At 38.5% G+C, this 21,125-nt stretch overlaps 1 protein-coding gene across 6 annotated transcripts in view; it reads right to left on the bottom strand.

Moving 5' to 3' along the window:
• trdn (triadin) overlaps window positions 1-21,125 on the bottom strand; it is a 265,042-nt gene that overhangs the window by 187,683 nt on the left and 56,234 nt on the right. For 4 of the 6 annotated variants that reach the window (XM_060916445.1, XM_060916448.1, XM_060916444.1 and 1 more), the window contains 2 exons: window positions 19,466-19,519; window positions 8,834-8,965 (listed from right to left, as the gene is read on the bottom strand). In XM_060916445.1, the coding sequence (XP_060772428.1) occupies window positions 8,834-8,965; window positions 19,466-19,519 (186 nt within the window). The remainder of the gene's footprint in view (window positions 1-8,833; window positions 8,966-19,465; window positions 19,520-21,125) is intronic. The other 2 variants (XM_060916449.1, XM_060916447.1) reach the window with 1 other exon arrangement.

Here is a 21,125-nt window from a genome sequence, read left to right on the forward strand (position 1 = left end):
TGTATAGCGCTTTTAACAATAAACATTGTCGCAAAGCAGCTTTACAGAATTTTAGTGACTTTAAATATAAGCTAATTTTATCCCTAGTATATCCCCAATGAGCAAGCCTGTGGCGATGGTGACAAGGAAAAACTTCCTCAAACAATATTAGGAAGAAACCTCGAGAGGAACCAGACTCAAAAGGGAACCCATCCTCATTTGGGTGATAACAGACAACATGACTATAACATTTTAACATCTCATCTCATCTCATCTCATTATCTCTAGCCGCTTTATCCTTCTACAGGGTCGCAGGCAAGCTGGAGCCTATCCCAGCTGACTACAGGCGAAAGGTGGGGTACACCCTGGACAAGTCGCCAGGTCATCACAGGGCTGAACACATAGACACAGACAACCATTCACACTCACATTCACACCTACGGTCAATTTAGAGTCACCAGTTAACCTAACCTGCATGTCTTTGGACTGTGGGGGAAACCGGAGCACCCGGAGGAAACCCACGCGGACACGGGGAGAACATGCAAACTCCACACAGAAAGGCCCTCGCCGGCCCTGGGGCTCGAACCCAGGACCTTCTTGCTGTGAGGTGACAGCGCTAACCATTACACCACCGTGCCGCCCACATTTTAACATATTTTAACATAATATACAGTATATTTACTCTATGAGGCAGTAGTCACAAAAATGAAGCGTAATCCAAAAATGAACAATTTAAAAATCACAGAAGTAAAATATACCAAGTGTCTGTACTTCATCTTATTCTAATTACCTCTTACAGTTTTCGAAACTGAAACCTCCAAACCGAGGCTGACATACACACGCTGTTGCCATGACTGAAATTCTTATTTCCCAGTGCTAGAGCGCAGTGGAACGCACTTTCCCTCTGTAATAAGCATAAACATGTCTGAAAGCGATTTCTTTAGTCTAGTCCATTTATTTCAAATGGTGAACCGAATTGTATACACTCACTAGCCATTTTAATCGGAACACATGTATGCGTATGCGCAGTGCGCAGTTGTTACACTCTTACATTCTTACAGCACAATGACATAGTGGCTAGTGCTATGAGGCAGTAGCCACAACAAAAACGATTTTGACCTTTTTGGTGACCTTGACCAGATGACCCTCAAAATGTTGGAGGTTCTATTTGAGACCAATGCCCATCTATCCTGAAAGTTTCAAGAAGATTGTTCCACCCGTTTTCCCGTAATATCGTTAACAAAAAAACAAAGAAAGAGAAAGAAAGAAAGAAAGAAAGAAAGAAAGAAACAGAGAAACCCGACTGAAAACAATACCTCGCCCCCCTGGTGGACTCCATCCCAGGCGAGGTAAAATAATCACATCCATCCATCCATCCATCCATCCATTATCTGTAGCCGCTTATCCTGTCCTACAGAGTCGCAGGCAAGCTGGAGCCTATCCCAGCTGATTATGGGCGAGAGGCAGGGTACACCCTGAACAAGTCGCCAGGTCATCGCAGGGCTAACACATAGACACGGACAACCATTCACGCTCACACCTACGGTCAATTTGGAGCCACCAATTAACCTAACCTGCATGCCTTTGGACTGTGGGGGAAACTGGAGGAAACCCACGCAGACACAGGGAGAACATGCAAACTCCACACAGAAAGGCCCTTGTCGGCCACTGGGCTCGAACCAAGGACCTTCTTGCTGTGAGGCGACAGTGCTAACCATTACACCACTGTGCTGTTCTAAATAATCACATAATTCTGATAAATATAAGAAAATGTAGGCCTAGCGTTCATTTACATATTGAGAGCTCAAGCTATGGACTGCTTTTCATTTCACTGTGCTAATACTAAAGTCTAAATGATAATAATAATAATAATAATAATTATTATTATTATTATTATTATTATTATTATCCTACAATAATTGTTTCATAAATACATTATAATAGAAATTATGCAAAACTTTGCAGTATGTGCTGTAAAGTCTGAGATTAAAGCTTAGTTTATTTCCCTTCCCAACATGTAACACACTTCCCAGGCCCCACATGTTTTAGATGCTCCACTAAAAGAGTTGATAAATTGCCAGACCTTGAAACCAGACACTTCATCTTTCAAATCAAGGTCAGGAAGTGAAATAAACACACTGCTGTGTATGATGTATGTACACACAAAACACTAATATAGGATTGAAAATTTGAACTGAGAGCACCAAGTTCATACATACGAGATTTTTATCGAATGAATCGGGCTTTAAGGAAAAGCTCTGTGTGTGTGCGCGTGTGTGTAAAAGAGACCAGTACTGCCCATTAGCTTCCCAAATTAAGCACTGCAACTGGTACTGTGGGCATGAAGGTCTTCTTAAAGGAACAGAGCACTTTATTGCTTCTGAACGGAGCACATTGCCTTTTCAGAGCAAAAGCACATACCCAAAAAGTCTGAGCCCACTACTATGTTTTTTTTTTTGTTGTTGTTGTTTGTCTTTTTTTTTTTACATAGATGGATGTCTGTGAAGCTGTTTGTAGAAATGAAAACGTAATTGAAATCTATTTCAATCCCCTATTTTTTTGGTTGGGGGTAGTCCGGGTTGTGTTTAGGTGCCAGGTGGTTATTCGGAGGGTGGAGGGGGTACTGCTTTGAGCCATCAGTCATCATCACTATTTTGTTGTTAAATTTGTTGTTTTGTTGTTAAATTGTTAAATTGTTCACTTGTACTCAGTCTTGTATGGACTATGGGCATAATGTTTTCTGTTGTTAGAAAGTTCAGAAATAAAATTATGAAAGAAGCTCAAGGTTTCCAACAAACTGGAAAATATTACTATATGCATTTGAACGACACCATCAGTGATGGTGCAGCTCACTCCAGCCCTGTCTAGTCCAGAAGGAATGATCTAAAGTGGGCCACCTTGCGCAATAAATGTTGCAAGCTATATACACTCTAGGAATACTGACCTATTTGCAAGAAAGAATCCAAAACAGCGAGGAATTGACTGAAAAGAAGCGATTTTTGTTGAACCGCTCATTAAGGCTTAATTAGTCCATAACTTCATTAATACTTGTAATTAAGTAAATCTGGGTAGAAGTTATATGCATCCTAGGTACCCCACCTTCATGCCAGAAAGAATCAAAATCAGTGAAGAATTGAGGGAGAAAAAGCAATTTGTGTAGAAATTGCTCATTAGGGCTTAATTACTACATATCTCCATTATTAACTGCAATTATGCAAATTTGGGTAGAAGCCATATGCACCCCAGGCTGACCTACCTTCCTGCCAAAAAGAATAAAAATTGATGAAGAACTGAGAGAGAAGAAGCGATTTTTGTGAAATGTGAATGACGCCGGACGGACGACAAACAGCACATGATCGCAATAAGCTCATCGCCTGTTGGCCGGATGAGCTAATAATGATCCTAATATTTAAATGGATGGATTATATTCATTAAATAAGTATGTACTGAAAAGCGTTGTGGAACTTATTTTCCAGTTAATGGGATCCATGACTGCAAAAAGCTTGAGATGTAGAGTATTTCATTCATATGCTAAAATGTAGTCCTGAACATTTATTTCTTGAACTTTCTTGTTATGTTGAATTTATTTGTTATTATCTTTATGATATTCATTCATTTGGACTTTGCATGTACTGTATATAAATCTGATATATTGCCCATTTTCCTCAAACTACACTGTATTAGTAACTTATTAAGACCTACAGTATACATACAGGTGACAAATTAAAGGAAAAATCAAACCAGTGGCTCTGTTATGTCTGGGGAGGGTTTATTTATTTTGCTGGCATGGTTTGGCTTTACTAGGACAGAGTCACTGGAAATTAATACAAAGTTCTGCAATGATGAAACCACTTCTATCCTGCCTGGAGTGGTCTCTTCCAGGAAGACTCCTTCAGTGACAACGGAAATGATACACTCTGGCTTTCACACTTGCCAGATCTCAATCCAGTTGAACACCTGTGGGATATTTTGGAGTGTTGTGTAAATTTGGAGACAGTGCTCTCCACCAACATCATCAAAAAGGATGAAAGGTGTTCATGGCTCCAGTACAGTTCCGGAGAATTGTAAAGTTTACACCAAAGAGCTTTGAAGCTGTCAAATTTTGCTTTCATTTTGTTTGTTTTTTTCCTTTAATTTGTCACCCTTCTGTAAGAACTGTAATGTGGCAAAAGTGTGTTTGTCACAGATAATGAAAATATACACATTATCCACAAATATTGGATGAAAATCAGTGGACTGTAATATTGGTTTATACTACACTATCTGGCCAAAATTATGTGGACAACTGGCCATCACTCCCATATATGGTCCTTCCAAAATGTTGTCACAAATTTATCACAAATTTGGAAGCACACAATTGTCTAGAATGTCTTTGCATATTACAGATTTAAAATTTCCCTTTCCTTCAATGGAACCAAGAGGCCCAACCATGTTCTCCTGGGCACCAAGTGAGGGCCATGAAGACATGGTATCCCAAGCTTGGTGTGGAAGAACCACAGGGCTAATTGGAATTGGCAACTGCACCCTAGGTCTCCTCACCACCTGAGACCTGCTCTTACTAATTATCTTGTGGCTGAAATGAAAATATACACATTATCCACAAATATTGGATGAAAATCAGTGGACTGTAATATTGGTTTATACTACACTATCTGGCCAAAATTATGTGGACAACTGGCCATCACTCCCATATATGGTCCTAATGGCTCCAAAATGGCATATCTTGTGGGGTGTTCCTGGTATGCAGTTGTTAGTACCTGCCAAAAGTGGTCCAAGGAAGGACAACCGATGAACCTGCAACAGGGTCATGGGTGTTGAAGGCTTTATAATTCACATGGGACATGAAGGCTAGCCCATATGATCCAATCCCCTAGAAGAGCTACTGTAATACAAACTGCTGAAAAAGTTAATGCTGACACATTTCTGTTTCAGCCAGCATTAACTTTTTCAGCAGTTTGTGCTACAGTAGCTCTTCTAGGGGATTGGATCATATGGGCTAGCCTTCATGTCCCATGTGAATTATAAAGCCTTCGACACCCATGACCCTTCGTGTCCCATTTGAATCAATAAGCCTTCGACACCCATGACCCTGTTGCAGGTTCATCAGTTGTCCTTCCTTGGACTACTTTTGACAGGTACTAACCACTGCATACCAGGAACACCCCACAAGATGTGCCATTTTGAAGATGATCAGATCCAGTCATCTAGCCATCACAATTTGGCCCTTGTCAAAGTCACTCAAATCCTTACGCCTGACCATTTTTCCTGCTTCCAACATATTAATTTCAAGAACTGATTGTTCTTTTGCTGCCTAATATATCCCACCCCTTGACAGGTGCCATTGTAATGAGATAATGTTATTCCCTTCATCTGTCGGTGGTCTTAATGTTATGGCTGTGGAGTTACCTCTGGGTGTTCCGGTTTCCCACACAGTCCAAAGACATGCAGGTTAGGCTAGTTGGAGGCTCCAAATTGACCGTAGGTGTGAATGTGAATGGTTGTTTATCTCTATGTTTATCTCTATCATCCTGTGATGATCTGGTGACTTGTCCAGGGTGTACTCCGACTCTCGCCCATAGTCAGCTGGGATAGGCTCCAGCTTGCCTGCGACCCTGTACAGGATAAGCGGTTACATATAATATATCCCACCCCTTGACAGGTGCCATTGTAATGAGATAATGTTATTCCCTTCATCTGTCGGTGGTCTTAATGTTATGGCTGTGGAGTTACCTCTGGGTGTTCCGGTTTCCCACACAGTCCAAAGACATGCAGGTTAGGCTAGTTGGAGGCTCCAAATTGACCGTAGGTGTGAATGTGAATGGTTGTTTATCTCTATGTTTATCTCTATCATCCTGTGATGATCTGGTGACTTGTCCAGGGTGTACTCCGACTCTCGCCCATAGTCAGCTGGGATAGGCTCCAGCTTGCCTGCGACCCTGTACAGGATAAGCGGTTACATATAATGGATGGAAGGATGTTAGAAACAAATGCAAAATAGAAACATTTTCACTCGTGATCTCAGACATCTGGACCTTATGAGATATTCCAGAATTCCTTATAGCTGTTGTGTGATTCATGAAAAATGATGAACTCTTGTTTGAGAAGTTTAATTACAGAAAACTGTATTCTTTAATAGATGATAAAAAAAAAAGCTAGTAGACTTTGGTCTTAAAAAGGGCTCATACATTGCTCCAATATTTCTTACAGCGAGTTAGAACAACCCACTTGGACTTTGGACATACAGTATATTGAATCTATTGTTTATTGTTTGTAAGATACTAGTGTATAATGTCATTATCCATGTATTATTATTATTATTATTTTTATTATTATTATTATTATTCCCACTGCTTCTAGTCACTTAGAAAGCTTTGGGTATTAGAATGGATATCTGTATACACATTTTATGTAATTGTCATTATTGCTTACAGACAGAACAAATCAGTGGACTTGTTTTGGTCTGTGGATGTCTATGGGTCTTGTAGAGTATATTGTCCCAATATTTATACAGCTATAGTGCTGTATGAGTCAATTAGAAGAAACCATTAGACTTGTAATTGAACTTCGGAGATACAGTACCAATCAAAAGTTTGGCCACACCTTCTAATTCAATGGTTTTCTTTATTTTTATGAATTAAAAGTCACTTCATGTCTTAAAGTAATGATGGATGTCGTTTCTCTTTACTTAGTTGATGGTTCTTGATAATATGGCTTACTACAGTTGTGGAATAGGGCTATTTACTGTATCACTGTTATTATTTACTATTTACTGTTTGATCTCAAACATATTAAGACGGTAAGAAATTAACCCACTAATTAACTTTTGACAAGGCACACCTGTTAATTGAAAAGCATTCCAGGTGACTACCTCATGAAGCTGGTTAAGATAATGCCAATAGTGTACAAAGCATCATCAAGGTAAACACTGGCTACTTTGAAGCATCGAAAATATGAAATATGTGTTGTTTTTTAACATTTTTTTATTTACCTCATAATTCCAGATATGTTCCATATGTTATTTCATAGTTTTGATGTCTTCTGTATTGTTCTAGAAAATACAAAACACAGAAAAAACCTAGGGCGGCACGGTGGTGTAGTGGTTAGTGCTGTCGCCTCACAGCAAGAAGGTCCGGGTTCGAACCCTGTGGTCAACGAGGGCCTTTCTGTGTAGAGTCTGCATGTTCTCCCTGTGTCTGCGTGGGTTTCCTCCGGGTGCTCCGGTTTCCCCCAAAGACATGCAGGTTAGGTTAACTGGTGACTCTAAATTGACCGTGAGTGTGAATGGTTGTCTATGTGTTAGCCCTGTGATGACCTGGCGACTTGTCCAGAGTGTACCCTGCCTTTCGCCCGTAGTCAGCTGGGATAGGCTCCAGCTTGCCTGCGACCCTGTAGAACAGGATAAAGCAGCTAGATATAATGAGATGAGATGAGAAAAAACCTACGAATGAGTGGAGTAGGGGTATACAAACTGTTGGCCGGTACTGTATATTGAACATCTATAATCTATATAAATGTTATATCTTTGTACATTTCACACTATTTTCTCTTACTGAAGTCAATTAGAACAAATCTAAGGCTTATGTCACACTTTTCCTTTCTGTAGTATTATTTATTAAGCTGGATGTCCATCTTATTTTGTACTTACTATATATCGGAATTATATTCGCTGATCATTTTCAGAGTTACAGTGTGGAAATAATATGGTAAGAGAAATATTCTTGGAAAAAAGAAATGTTTTGAGAAAAATAATTAGAGAAATTTGTATTCATACAATAAAATACAAATCGGTAACAGTCTCCGATTTTTAGACTGTAGATCAGACCGGCATACTTGGAGTTCTCATTAATGGTGTTATAACTGCATATATGACCTTCTCGTTGTCAGTGTAGTTGTCCTCTGAAGTGCCATAGAGCTAAATGGTGTAGAGCTAAAGGTGTCCTCTTTGGTTTTAACCTCTGATTGCATTGCATTTGCATCGTGTTTAATGTGCATTATATAGTCGTGCGTGAGTAGAAAGAGACATTATGAAAACGACTGAGAGAAATGCATATCTCCTTTTTGCTCAATTTTATTTTTCATTTTGCAGAATCATAACAAACATTGTGCACAGCATAAGGTTTCACACTTGCAGGTACAGAGCCTCATCCTTTCGTCTCAAATTTCCTTTCTGATGGGGAAAGCTGCAAAAACAGTGTCCTGTTGTTTATTAATAATTTCATCAATAAGACACCTGTCATACACATCAGGCCTTTACTGTGGTGTGTCGTGTTCATGTGGTAGTGCTGTGGCTGTTAAAAAGATAAAACAGCCAAAAATAAAATGTGCTCATCATGATTTATGTTATGCATTCTGTTGTAGATTTAATGTTCTCTTATTTTATAGCTAAAACTAAATACACTTGTCTTGAGTGATCCAATACATTTGGCATAAAGGAAAAGTTGTTTCAGTTTCATTTTGAATCAAGTTATTCCTTTAACTGTCTGTCATGTGACCTCTGCCAGCCTGATAAACCAGACCCAGATTTAGCCAGAGGCTGCAAAGAAGGCGAAGTCTGATCTGATTTCAGCATGTTGGCTATCTGATGGTTCCTCCCTGAGTGTGTTCTTATGGGCCTGCTGTTTGGATATGATAGCAGAGTTTCCTAATCTCTGTGTGAATGTCATTTTTCTAGACATGTGACATTTCCCCCAGCAGTAAAACACAGTGACCACCAGTGCAACAGTTTCATAGTAAAGCTTATTATAACCCAGGTCTCGTCAAATCAAACCTCTGCCAGTGGTTTCAGGCATTATGCTCGCATCAGTGTGTTAACTCTGTTATTGTGGAATGGAGTGCACTTCTATATGAAATATACCTTCTTCTTCCTCCTCCTCCGGCGCTACCAAATTAGTCATAAAGGTCAAGATTGCATTCATCCAGTTGCTGGATTCATCCAAGGCTTCATGCACTGCTTTCACAGGTTCTCTGGTCATATGCTGAATACCTCCTGAGTGCATCATGTAACAGTGGGACATCAGAGATGCTTAAAATACATGGACTACATGTACAGTAAGCTCCAAAAGTCCACTTGTCTACAGAGTCTATCACTATTAATGCACAATAGTTGAAGACAGATCCCACTTTTACCTGGGTGAAAATATATATTTGTACCCAATTTATTATTAGTAATACCATACTACTAGCAAGCAAACAAACTTGTGTGCCAGTTTAGATAATTGAATTACACAATATGTAATTAAACACAAGTTAGCCTAATGTTATCCCTGATTTTAGCTACTGGATTGCACAAAATAAAATGTGGCTGTAAAAAAATACTTTATAATAATTAGCTTAATGTTAAACAGGTTGTTAGTAATCCTGTGCTACACAATATAGCTATTTGTCTGGTCATATTGTTCTAAGCTATTGCTAGCTAGCTACTCAATTTAGCTATTGTAGTAAACATAACAATCCAGTGTTAGCTAGCTAGCTTGCTCCTAAATTTAGCTACTGGATCTATAATAGTCTGATCATTACTGATAATGGTTCTTAATAGCTATCTTGTTAGCAAGCTTCCTATTGAACTTAGCTACTGAATGGCACAATCTCATGTTAGCTAGTTTGCTATGTGTGAATTTATTACTGGATGACACATGATAATCAAAGGTTATCTTGCTATCTTGCTACTGAATTAAGCTGCAGGATTACACAGAATAGTCTAATCTTGTTTGCAAAGCTGACTATAATTACACATTACTCAGCCTGCTAGTAAAGTTTGCTAATATGTAATATTTTGTAAAGTTTGCTCATGTGTAATACAATAGCTAAGTTGAGTAGCAAGTTAGCGACAGTATTGTATTTCTAAATACAGTAGTTAGCTTAACACTGCCTGTCTGAATTTGGAATAACTTCAAAATGGGCTTCTAAAGTTGTACTTTGGATGCATGCACTGGCCACTTTATTAGGAACACCCATCCACCTGCTGTTTTATGTAGTTATCTAATCAGCCAATCCCTTGACAGCAGCAGAGTGCATAAAATCATGCGGATACAAATCAAGAGCTTCAGTTAACATTCACTTCAAACATCAGAATGGGAAAAATTGTGATCTCAAAGTGTGACTTTCACTGTGGCATGGGTGTTGGTGCCAGATAGACTGGTTTGAGTATTTCAGAAACTGCTGATCTCCTGGGGATTTCAAATACAACAGTCTCTAGAGTTTACACAGAATGGTGTGAAAAACAAAAAACATTGAGTGAGTAATAGTTCTGTGGGTGGAAACGCCTTGTTGATAAGAAAAGTCAGAGGAAAATGGCCAGATTGGTTGAAGCTTTTTTGCCAGGAAGGATGTAGTAACTCATATAATCACTCTTTACAACTGTGGTGAGCAGAAACGCATCTCAGCATGCAACAGCAGAAGACCACATTGGGTTCCACTCCTGCAGCCAAGAACAGGAATCTTAGAATCAAGAACAAGTTCTTCTTAAAGTGGCCGGTGAGTGTAAATGATTAAAAAAAAAAAAAAAATGTGTTTCATGCTGAAAGGGCTAGTGGTGCTTTGACAACATTTGGGGTTGGCTAATCAAATTTAAGTAGTGCTTAAAAGTGAAATTTCCTGCACTGTATTACTAATCCTTTATTTTATTTTATTTTTGTTGTTGTTGTTGTTGTTTGTTTGTTTGTTTTACACCCAGGTGCAAATGGACTCTGTTAATTGAAACAAATGTTCTCTGCTGTTTGTGAAATTATCATATAAACAAGCTAAAGTGTATTTTTTTTTTTTTTTAAATTCAGTAATCAATGTGAACAGGTCCATGGACTCTTTTGGGTCCTACTGTACTTGAGAATGAAAAGGTAACATAATTCATACATGAGTTTTCTCAACAAGTACCAACAATTACAACATCTCTCAGCAAAACACAACCAAAAATTTGAATTGTTCCAACAATTATATAATGTGCTGAGATATGCTCTGGGTTCATACACCAATGAATAACAAGATCAACATCAAATTAACAAATTGAGAGAACCATACTGAAAGCAAGAGGCTAGAGCAAAAGAAGAAGAAAAAACAAGGAAATTACAATGTATAATCGTATACAACAGTATAATGGTTGTTGTATGTGTGTGCTTTTGGTTTCCTCCTTTTCCTTTATCCATCCATGGTCACGTCACTCTCCTCAGAGGATTATTCACTAAAGACTGTCTGTCTGTCTGTCTGTCTGTCTGTCTGTCTGCAGTATTCAGTTAAAGAGATATGAAAACACATCCAATTGTGATAAAAAAAAATACATAACCAAGGTACAAAAAGTGACACCTCATGCAGAAATGACAAAGCATGCAACACAACAATGTTAGTACAACAACAACAAGGCTAACAAATGCTTCCTCTGAGACACATGAAGCCAGCCAATCCATCAATGTACAATCCATCAATGTACAATGTTAGTTAGTTCCTTGTTAGTAACCATTTCCATTCGAGATGGTATGCATTTTGTTGGGATTGCTATTCTAGAGAGTATTAAAGCCATAACTGAAACCCGAACAGAAAAGTATTCACTCTGTCATCCAGAGATCATGAGTTCAGATCCTGACCAAGCCGGAGAAAGCGAAAACAGATGTGCTGTCTGAGTGTGCGAGATGACCTACTCTATCTCCTGTCAATCATGTTAGCCAAACGTGAGCATCTGTGAGTTCATGCATGTGGATGATAGTGGATGGCGATATGCTCCCAGTGTAGAGCAGTTTGAAAAGATGGATTGGCTGGCTTCATGTGTCTCAGAGGAAGCATTTGTTAGCCTTGTTGTTGTACAATGGGAGAGCTGGCTAGTTGGTGGGAATTGGCCAAGACTACATGAAGGGGAAAATGGCTAATGGACTGTTTTGTATTCTCTGTATTTTCATGGCCGTTGGTGTGGGTACCGAAAAGCATAATAATTGTAAAAAGTATTTGTGTACCATACAAGGTATGCATACCATTTGTATGCATACCTTGTATCACATGTAGAAGTGAACCATATGTTCTGGTTACGGCATTTCACCAGCTACTAATGTGTTGCTAGGTCCAAATTAATAGATTGTCTTAGAGGTCCTTTCATTCTCCTTAAAATGTAAGCATGTCTTGGTGACTCCCTGTTTTTATACCTGTAAACAAATTTGTAATATATCAGGGTTAACCAGCAAATTATGCTAGAAAAAGGAGTCTTAAGGCCTGGTCCCACAATACCTATAACTATAACTACAACTATAATGATCACTATAAATAAATTGGTCTCCTGCAGTTTATGTGTTTGGTGGTCACACCAGGCCGATAACGATACTTGTAGCCCAGGCCTGGGTTTATCCGTATCGGTGAGATTGCTTCGGGAGCGATTTTTCCAGGCCTGGACTTGAGCTGATAAAACATCTGACCAGTCAGGTAATTGGCACGTTGTCTGAGCATGTGCTATTTTTCCCGGGCATCTTTGTGCATCGTTGCTGCATCATGAAATCATGGAATACGGATTCACAGAAAAAAAATATATAATACAAAGCACAGATCTTTTATTCACAGATATGTGATTTTCCATGCAACATCAATAGTAAATTAATAAATTAAACATATAAATGCAGGTAAGATATTTGAATTGTGAACTTTAACAGTCCAAGCATTTAATTGTTTTAGGCTTCTTAATTTTTTATCAGTGATGCATCATCCGGATGAAATCGGTAAACAACCTGTAATATACTGAAACGTCCATGACCAAACCGTAAATTATTAGCATCCATGATGCATCCATATTAAAATCCGTAACCATTCTGTATTTTGTATCCTTTTTTATTATATTTCCGTAGTCCGTGACATATCCGTATTATATCAACCACCAGAGTATGTGCATGGGTTGTTTTGAAGTCCAAGCTGTACAGTATGACCCGGAACAATGTGCTACTACTTGGAAAAAACTTCCATGACTATTCCTAAGGTGCATGCACTTATTTACCTGAGTGGCAGGACCAACCAATATTATAGTGGGGATTATAGTTGTGGTGTGACTGCTCCAGACTGGAACTAAATTCATACATACCGTAGGTATAGTCATAGTTGTAGTTATAGGTATAGTTATAGTTATCAGTGTTGTGGGACCGGGCCCTTAACCCACAAATTATGCTAGAAAAAGGAGTTTTAACATTTTACATAAATTTTGGCACTAGAAGTTCAGCACTTCCTGTACCTGACTTTTGCACCTTGTTGTACGTCGTTCTGGATAAAAGCATCTGTTAAATGCTTGTAATGTAATGTAACATAATGTACATGCCTCAGTAATACAACCAGGTTTAAAACTATTGCATTAGGACAAACCATTAAATATTTTAGTTCTATCACATATGCACACTGAGTTTTCAAAGGAGATTTGATATACTTAATTGTCAATTCATTAAAGCCTATACTGTATGTTCTGGTCATTATTTCCTTGAGCGGCATGGTGGTGTAGTGGTTAGCGCTGTCGCCTCACAGTAAGAAGGTTCTGGGTTCAAGCCCAGTGGGCGACAGGGTCATTTCTGTGTGGAGTTTGCATGTTCTCCCCATGTCTGTAGGGGTTTCCTCTGGGTGCGCCGGTTTTCCCCCACAGTTCAAAGACATGCAGGTTAGGTTAACCTTGGGCTGAAGCCCCCTTGGGCAAGGCACCTAACCCCCAACTGCTCCCCGGGCACTGTAGCACGGCTGCCCACTGCTCTGTGTGTGTGTGTGTGTTCATTACTCACTTGTGTGTGCAAGCATGTGTTCACTGCTTCAGATGGGTTAAATGCAGAGGATGAATTTCACTGTGCATGTGGCAAATAAAGGCTTCTTCTTGCGATTTCACCAGGTCTGATATGATATGTACATTGTATATGCTATACACAATGTACACAGGAAAAATGACTGAGCAATTTTTCCAGAGTTAAAAGTATTTTCCTTAAAAATAGTTAATTTTGCTCTCTTCTGAGTTCAGAGAGTAAAATTTGGAGTTGGAGTGGGAGCAAAATTACAGAGTAGTACAGTTTCTCTCAATAGAGTTGGTTGTGGCTCTGAACTGAGTAAAATAGTACAAGAGTTAATTTCAAGATACACTGAATAGAGTCAAATAATACCACAAAGAGTAAAATATTAAACACTGAATTGAGGAGAACTGACTCTGGAAAAACAACATCAAAAGAGTAATTTTTACTCTTTTTAGAGAGGGACCAAATGTTATCTTCAATTTGAATAAATTTTACTCAGGCAAATTTCAGTGGCTGACAGGGGCCTTTCTGTGTGGAGTTTGCATGTTCTCCCTGTGTTTGTGTGGGTTTCCTCTGGGTGCTCCAGTTTCTCCCACAGTCCAAAGACATGCAGGTTAGGCTAATTGGTGGCTCTAAATTGACCATAGGTGTGAATGTGAGTGTAAATGGTTGTTTGTCTCTATGTGTCAGCCCTGCGATGGTCTGTGTGTCTGGACTATGGGTGTACCCTGCCTCTCACCCATAGTCAGCTGGGATAGGCTCTAGCTTACCTGCAACCCTGCACAGGATAAGCGGCTACAGATAATGGATGGATGAAATTTCCTGTGTATTAACTTTGGAAAGTTGGAAAGTGACCACCAGAGTACTGACCAGATATTTTTTCAGTGATAGTCCATTCTTTGCACCCCAATTGTAACCCTAGCTATGTAATAGGCGAGAGGCTGAGGAGTATAGAAACGGAAATCAGTGCCACTCAATGCGCATCAAGGGCCTAGTTAGTACTAGGACCAGAGACTGCCTGGGAAGACCAGGTCCTGGCATGGGAGGGACTTTTTCATTCTTAGCACAGAACTGACGTAGGTGTTTTAAGCTCCATTAATGCTGCTGCACCTTATACACTCATACCATTTCTGCACACACATTATCATATCAGTGTCAGCACGGTGTTTGAATGATCCACCATCTAAAATATAACTGCTCAGTAGTGATCCTTTGGTAATTTGATTTCATTGATGGACAGGTTACAGTGGGGCTGACAAAATGTAGGTACCCAACATAGGTGAAGCTCATAAACTGGCAGCTGGAGACCTGATTTACTGAAGGATTGCAACACGTACAAACTTGATAACGATAATACAAATAACGAAAGGATGTTTATTAACAGTGTTGACAGATGATGATGTCATTTAAGTGAGCAAAATAGTTGTTTGATTTTGCATGCTGACCTTAATAAATGTGCAACTTGGGCTGATTTTTTTCTTTTTCTAAAAAGGCAAAAACAGGGCCGAGTCAATGCAGATAGATTTATTAACACCCAGAATGTTATTTACTAAAATAAAAAGATCACTTTGGGAACGGTAATCGGTGTGCACATTATCATGTCTGAAGAGCATTTACAACCCCGATTCCAAAAAAGTTGGGACAAAGTACAAATTGTAAATAAAAATGGAATGCAATAATTTACAAATCTCAAAAACTGATATTGTATTCACAATAGAACATAGACAACATATCAAATGTCGAAAGTGAGACATTTTGAAATTTCATGCCAAATATTGGCTCATTTGAAATTTCATGACAGCAACACATCTCAAAAAAGTTGGGACAGGGGCAATAAGAGGTTGGAAAAGTTAAAGGTACAAAAAAGGAACAGCTGGAGGACCAAATTGCAAATCATTAGGTCAATTGGTAATACAGTAGGTCATTAACATGACCGGGTATAAAAAGAGCATCTTGGAGTGGCAGCGGCTTTCAGAAGTAAAGATGGGAAGAGGATCACCAATCCCCCTAATTCTGCACCGACAAATAGTGGAGCAATATCAGAAAGGAGTTTGACAGTGTAAAATTGCAAAGAGTTTGAACATATCATCATCTACAGTGCATAATATCATCAAAAGATTCAGAGAATCTGGAAGAATCTCTGTGTGTAAGGGTCAAGGCCGGAAAACCATACTGGGTGCCCGTGATCTTCGGGCCCTTATGCTTCTGTATTGGAAATCACAAAATGGGCTCAGGAATATTTCCAGAGAACATTATCTGTGAACACAATTCACCGTGCCATCCGCCATTGCCAGCTAAAACTCTATAGTTCAAAGAAGAAGCCATATCTAAACATGATCCAGAAGCACAGACATCTTCTCTGGGCCAAGGCTCATTTAAAATGGACTGTGGCAAAGTGGAAAACTGTTCTGTGGTCAGACGAATCAATATTTGAAGTTCTTTATGGAAATCAGGGACACTGTGTCATTCGGACTAAAGAGGACGATCCAAGTTGTTATCAGCGCTCAGTTCAGAAGCCTGCATCTCTGATGGTATGGGGTTGCATTAGTGCGTGTGGCATGGGCACCTTACACATCTGGAAAGACACCATCAATGCTGAAAGGTATATCCAGGTTCTAGAGCAACATATGCTCCCATCCAGACGACATCTCTTTCAGGGAAGACCTTGCATTTTCCAACATGACAATGCCAAACCACGTACTGCATCAATTACAGCATCATGGCTGCGTAGAAGAAGGGTCCGGGTACTGAACTGGCCAGGCTGCAGTCCAGATCTTTCACCCATAGAAAACATTTGGTGCAATATTAAATAGAAGATACGACAAAAAAGACCTAAGACTGTTGAGCAACTAGAATCCTACATTAGACAAGAATGGGTTAACATTCCTATCCCTAAACTTGAGCAACTTGTCTCCTCAGTCCCCAGACATTTACAGACTGTTGTAAAGAGAAAAGGGGATGTCTCACACTGGTAAACATGGCCTTGTCCCAACTTTTTTGAGATGTGTTGTTGTCATGAAATTTAAAATCACCTAATTTTTCTCTTTAAATGATACATTTCCTCAGTTTAAACATTTGATATGTCATCTATGTTCTATTCTGAATAAAATATGGAATTTTGAAACTTCCACATCATTGCATTCCGTTTTTATTTACAATTTGTACTTTGTCCCAACTTTTTTGGAATCGGGGTTGTATTAAATTTGCAGAAATTATTAAATGCATTCAATTTCCAAGAAACGAAGACATATCCATCCATCCATTATCTGTAACCGTCTATCCTATGCAGGGTCACAGGGAAGCTGGAGCCTATATCAGTTTACTATGGTCGAGAGGCAGGTTACACCCTGGACAAGTCACCAGATCTTCGCAGATGAAGACATATCAATATCATTCAATAGGTTGATGTGTCTTTGTGAAGGTTTGTCAAGATCATGCCTCATCTCAAAACTATCAAAAGGTTAATAAAATGAGGACTAAATATTATTCATATTAGATTATATTAGAGGTACTGTAATAAAATCATTTACAAAGGTTTTACCCTATTGCATTTACAGTATATTTTACTATTATTCTGTAAATATTTTACTACTATTTTACTGTGCCACATCCCAGAGATTTTAACTGACGTTATTTTGTACTATCTAGACATGGTTTCATTTTCCCCTCTTTCAGGAGTCTCTTAGAATCCTAAACTCAATACAATTGATCAAGAACAAATAACATGTGCACAAACACAGTACTGTGCAAAAGTCTTAGGCATGCTATTTTTTTTATACAAACTGTTATAGATTTCTATTTTATGACTTCTACATTATTGAGTCAGTAGAAAAACATTTTAGAGTTCCAAATGTTCATTTTCCAGCAAAAAAAAAAGGTTACAGGAAAAAAAAATTGCATCTGAGCAGCATATTACATAAGAGAGCACTTTTCAGATTAAAAAAGAAAACATAATGAAGGCTACTGGGTTTCGCTGCACAGTTAAAGGAACAGTCCACCGTACTTCCATAATGAAATATGTTCTTGAAAAATATGAAAGTCCGTGGACTTTCCATAGCATAGAAAATCGCCACGTTTCAATTTGTGTAACTGAACTTTGTTTCATGTCACTGGTCATATAAACCTATGTAAACAGGAAAAACGTGGAAGAGTTTGGTCGCATCTAACTACAGCCCCAAAAAATACCATTGGCCATGCTGAGCCTAGCTACATTGCTAACAGGAGTAACAGCGCGTCTGACTGACTGGGAGGTCGCGCAAAGCTCGGAGAGGTACGGATCAGCTCGTCTCAATTCAGAGAAGAACATATTTCATTATGGAAGTACGGTGGACTGTTCCTTTAAGAAGCAAGTGTGACAGTCAAAGTGTCCAGAAGAACTGTCACTGGTTCTGCAAGATGCTCAGTAAAACCTACAGCTCATTTCCTCATAAAACTGCACTCATTGTACCTGAGACTACTTTTTTTTTTCAAAGCAAAGGGTCATCTCACACCAAATATAGACTAACACTACGTTCACACTGCAGGCTGAAGTGACTCAAATCCGATTTTTTCGCCCATATGTGACCTGTATCCGATCTTTTATTGACAATATGAACGACACAGATCCGATTTTTTCAAATCCGACCCAGGCCGTTTGGATATGTGGTCCTAATTCCGATTCCTATCCGATCTTTTCATATGCGACTTCAGTCTGAACCGCCAGGTCGCATTCATCCGACTTACACGTCATCAACAAGCCACAAACGTCACTATTCTGCGCTGAAGTAGGCGGCGGGTCTCTCAAAAAAAGTTACAACAACATGGCTTTGATGTTCCTTTTAACGAAGGTTGCAGTCACTACCCCACAGAACGCCTGAGCCAAAACCATTGCCCTCTTCCTTCTCAACCTCCTCCTTAACATCAGGCTATTGTGCATGTTCTGGCTCCGTCGCAACAACAACTGCATCATCGCCAGGTACTCCATGCTGGCTACTGTCATACACAGGAAACTTTAGGTTACTTCCGTAAACACTGGCCATGCTCACTGCGTGTGACATCGTCGTATCCTGCAATGCGCATGCGGAAGACTTTTAGGTCGCTTTTCGTTCATACCGAGGATCACATACAAGTCGCATATATTTGTTAATGTAAACGACCTCACAAAAAAATCGGATTTCACAAAAAAATCGGAATTGAGCATTAAGCCTTGCAGTGTGAACGTAGTGTTTGTTGCATTTATTATGGCTTACTGCTTACTGTTTATAGTATTTTTTTAATGTTGAAACATTTCATTTTTTGGTCTACAGCATTTCTCTACATGTGCCTAAGACTTTTGCACAGTACTGTACTTTCATTTATATTGGCTTCAAATTTCTGATGTTAAAATTTGCTAAAATTGTGTGAAATTCTTTGATGTTAGTCTTTCTAAAATTATCTACAAATGCCATCTTTCTCTGTTCACTATTTATCCCATTGCACATACAAATTACTGCATATTAGTGAATCAGGGCCTCAGGGTATGTTGGTACTTTTTAATTCAGTCCAATGTCTGCAATCTGTGATCAAAATCAAGGCTGTTAGTGTGGATAAAATGCCAATTGCCAATTAAACACACACTATTTCCTAAAATGTAGCATGACATGCCTTGATCTATTAAAATTAAGATAATAGTTGGTTAAAAAAATTAATTCTGGCTCAGTCAATACAATTGCTCTGCAGATAGCATTTTACTTGGTTAGTTCATTACTAATGTAGCATTTAAAGCATAAATGTGTAAGATGGCTTGCCTCGAAGGCCGCCTGCCTCCTTGAAGGCTTTCCTGGCGCGCGCTGCCTGAGGTCCTGTTCAGACGAGACACAAAGCAGAGGAGTGGCACAGCAGCACGTACACCAACTCACAGTTGCAGAGAGCATGCAGAGTGAAATGGGGCAGATGTGTAACAGCATTAATGTAGTGAAAGCAAATCACGTGCACATAAGAGATGCACTGATAAACACAGTGGACACAGCAAAGGCACCACAGTGATCATCTGAAAGAGAGGCATGGAGGCAAATGCAGTGTGGTGTTTGTATGGGTAAGTATGAAGGGAGAATAGGAAAAATAGTCTGTTTTGTTTGAATGAAATGTGTGCAACTATAGTAATGGATTATCCACATTATCTAGAGCTGGTGCTAATTTAAAGCTACAGATATGAGATTTAATTGAGAGTTTTTAATGAGTTTCAAAGGTTTGTAATGAATTTTTATATATACAATATCCACTACTGCAACATTAGTTAATGAGAAATAAAATGGTAATACTTTCTACCAAGCCAATATTCCTAAGTCATTATAACTGTGTTCATAATCCTTCATGAATATTGGTAATAACAGGGTTCCTACTCTAAGTCAAATGTCAAATTTCCTGACTTTTCCCTGACTAAAAAACTGAATTTCTACTTATATGACCTGCAGTAGAATAAATGGAAAACTAAGCTGATGTTGTGTCAAGCAGACAAAAAACGAGCAACAGTATTTTAAACCCATCGATTTTCAAGCTGTATTTACTAGTTAACAGACATTTTCATGACAAAACAAAAAGTTTTAACTGTTTACACATAGTGAAATAATGTGACAAAGAAAAATACATTTTGATAAATGGCAACTAAAATGTAAAAATGCTACAAACAAAATTCTCTGACATTTCATGACTTGGTCCCCCAAAAAATCAAATCCCCAGACTTTCCATGTCTGGAATATATTTTTTTTAAAATTCCATGATATTCCAGAAATTTAATTCCTTATAAACTATAATAATGCCTCATTAAAGCTTTAATAATGTGCTTGAAAAAGTTGCATGTTACTCAATGATCAGCCATTTTAAGTATTCATTATACTGCCATGTCATGTACTGTATATCAAACGTTATGTGAAAATGATAACTGATAATGGGCTCTGCATAATCATAAAGCAACTGTAATATTTAGCAACAATTATAAGATATTAGAAACATTTTAAAGTTGTTGCTTGAGTGCTTCAAGTAAGTGAATGACAAATAATGATATAGTATAACTATAACAGCTGCTATAACTATATATTAGTATAAATATGGAGGTGATTATAGAAAATCACGTGCACTGATTGGTCAAGAAATGTGGATTATTTCTTGATAATCGCCTCGAGCGACTCAGCAAAATAGCTGCCTATCGTTTTGTCACTGTGAGGAAGAATTACAAATGATGAAAGAAAATGACATTCCTAAAAGCATTAAAGATGCTGTGAAGTTTGTCTAAAACTATTCAAAGGTAAGGTGGAATTGTGATTTATTTTATCAATTTCAAAATAAAGTATTTTATGTGAGTTGGCATAGATACTGTAAGTGACTAAAGTCTGAACCATGCCTTTATTACATTTGCATGCCGCTTTTGAAGTTTGAAATAAATTATTTTTTAATATGATTTTTTTAAAA

This window comes from Neoarius graeffei, chromosome 3, assembly GCF_027579695.1.
Source record: "Neoarius graeffei isolate fNeoGra1 chromosome 3, fNeoGra1.pri, whole genome shotgun sequence".
Classification (NCBI taxonomy): domain Eukaryota; kingdom Metazoa; phylum Chordata; class Actinopteri; order Siluriformes; family Ariidae; genus Neoarius; species Neoarius graeffei.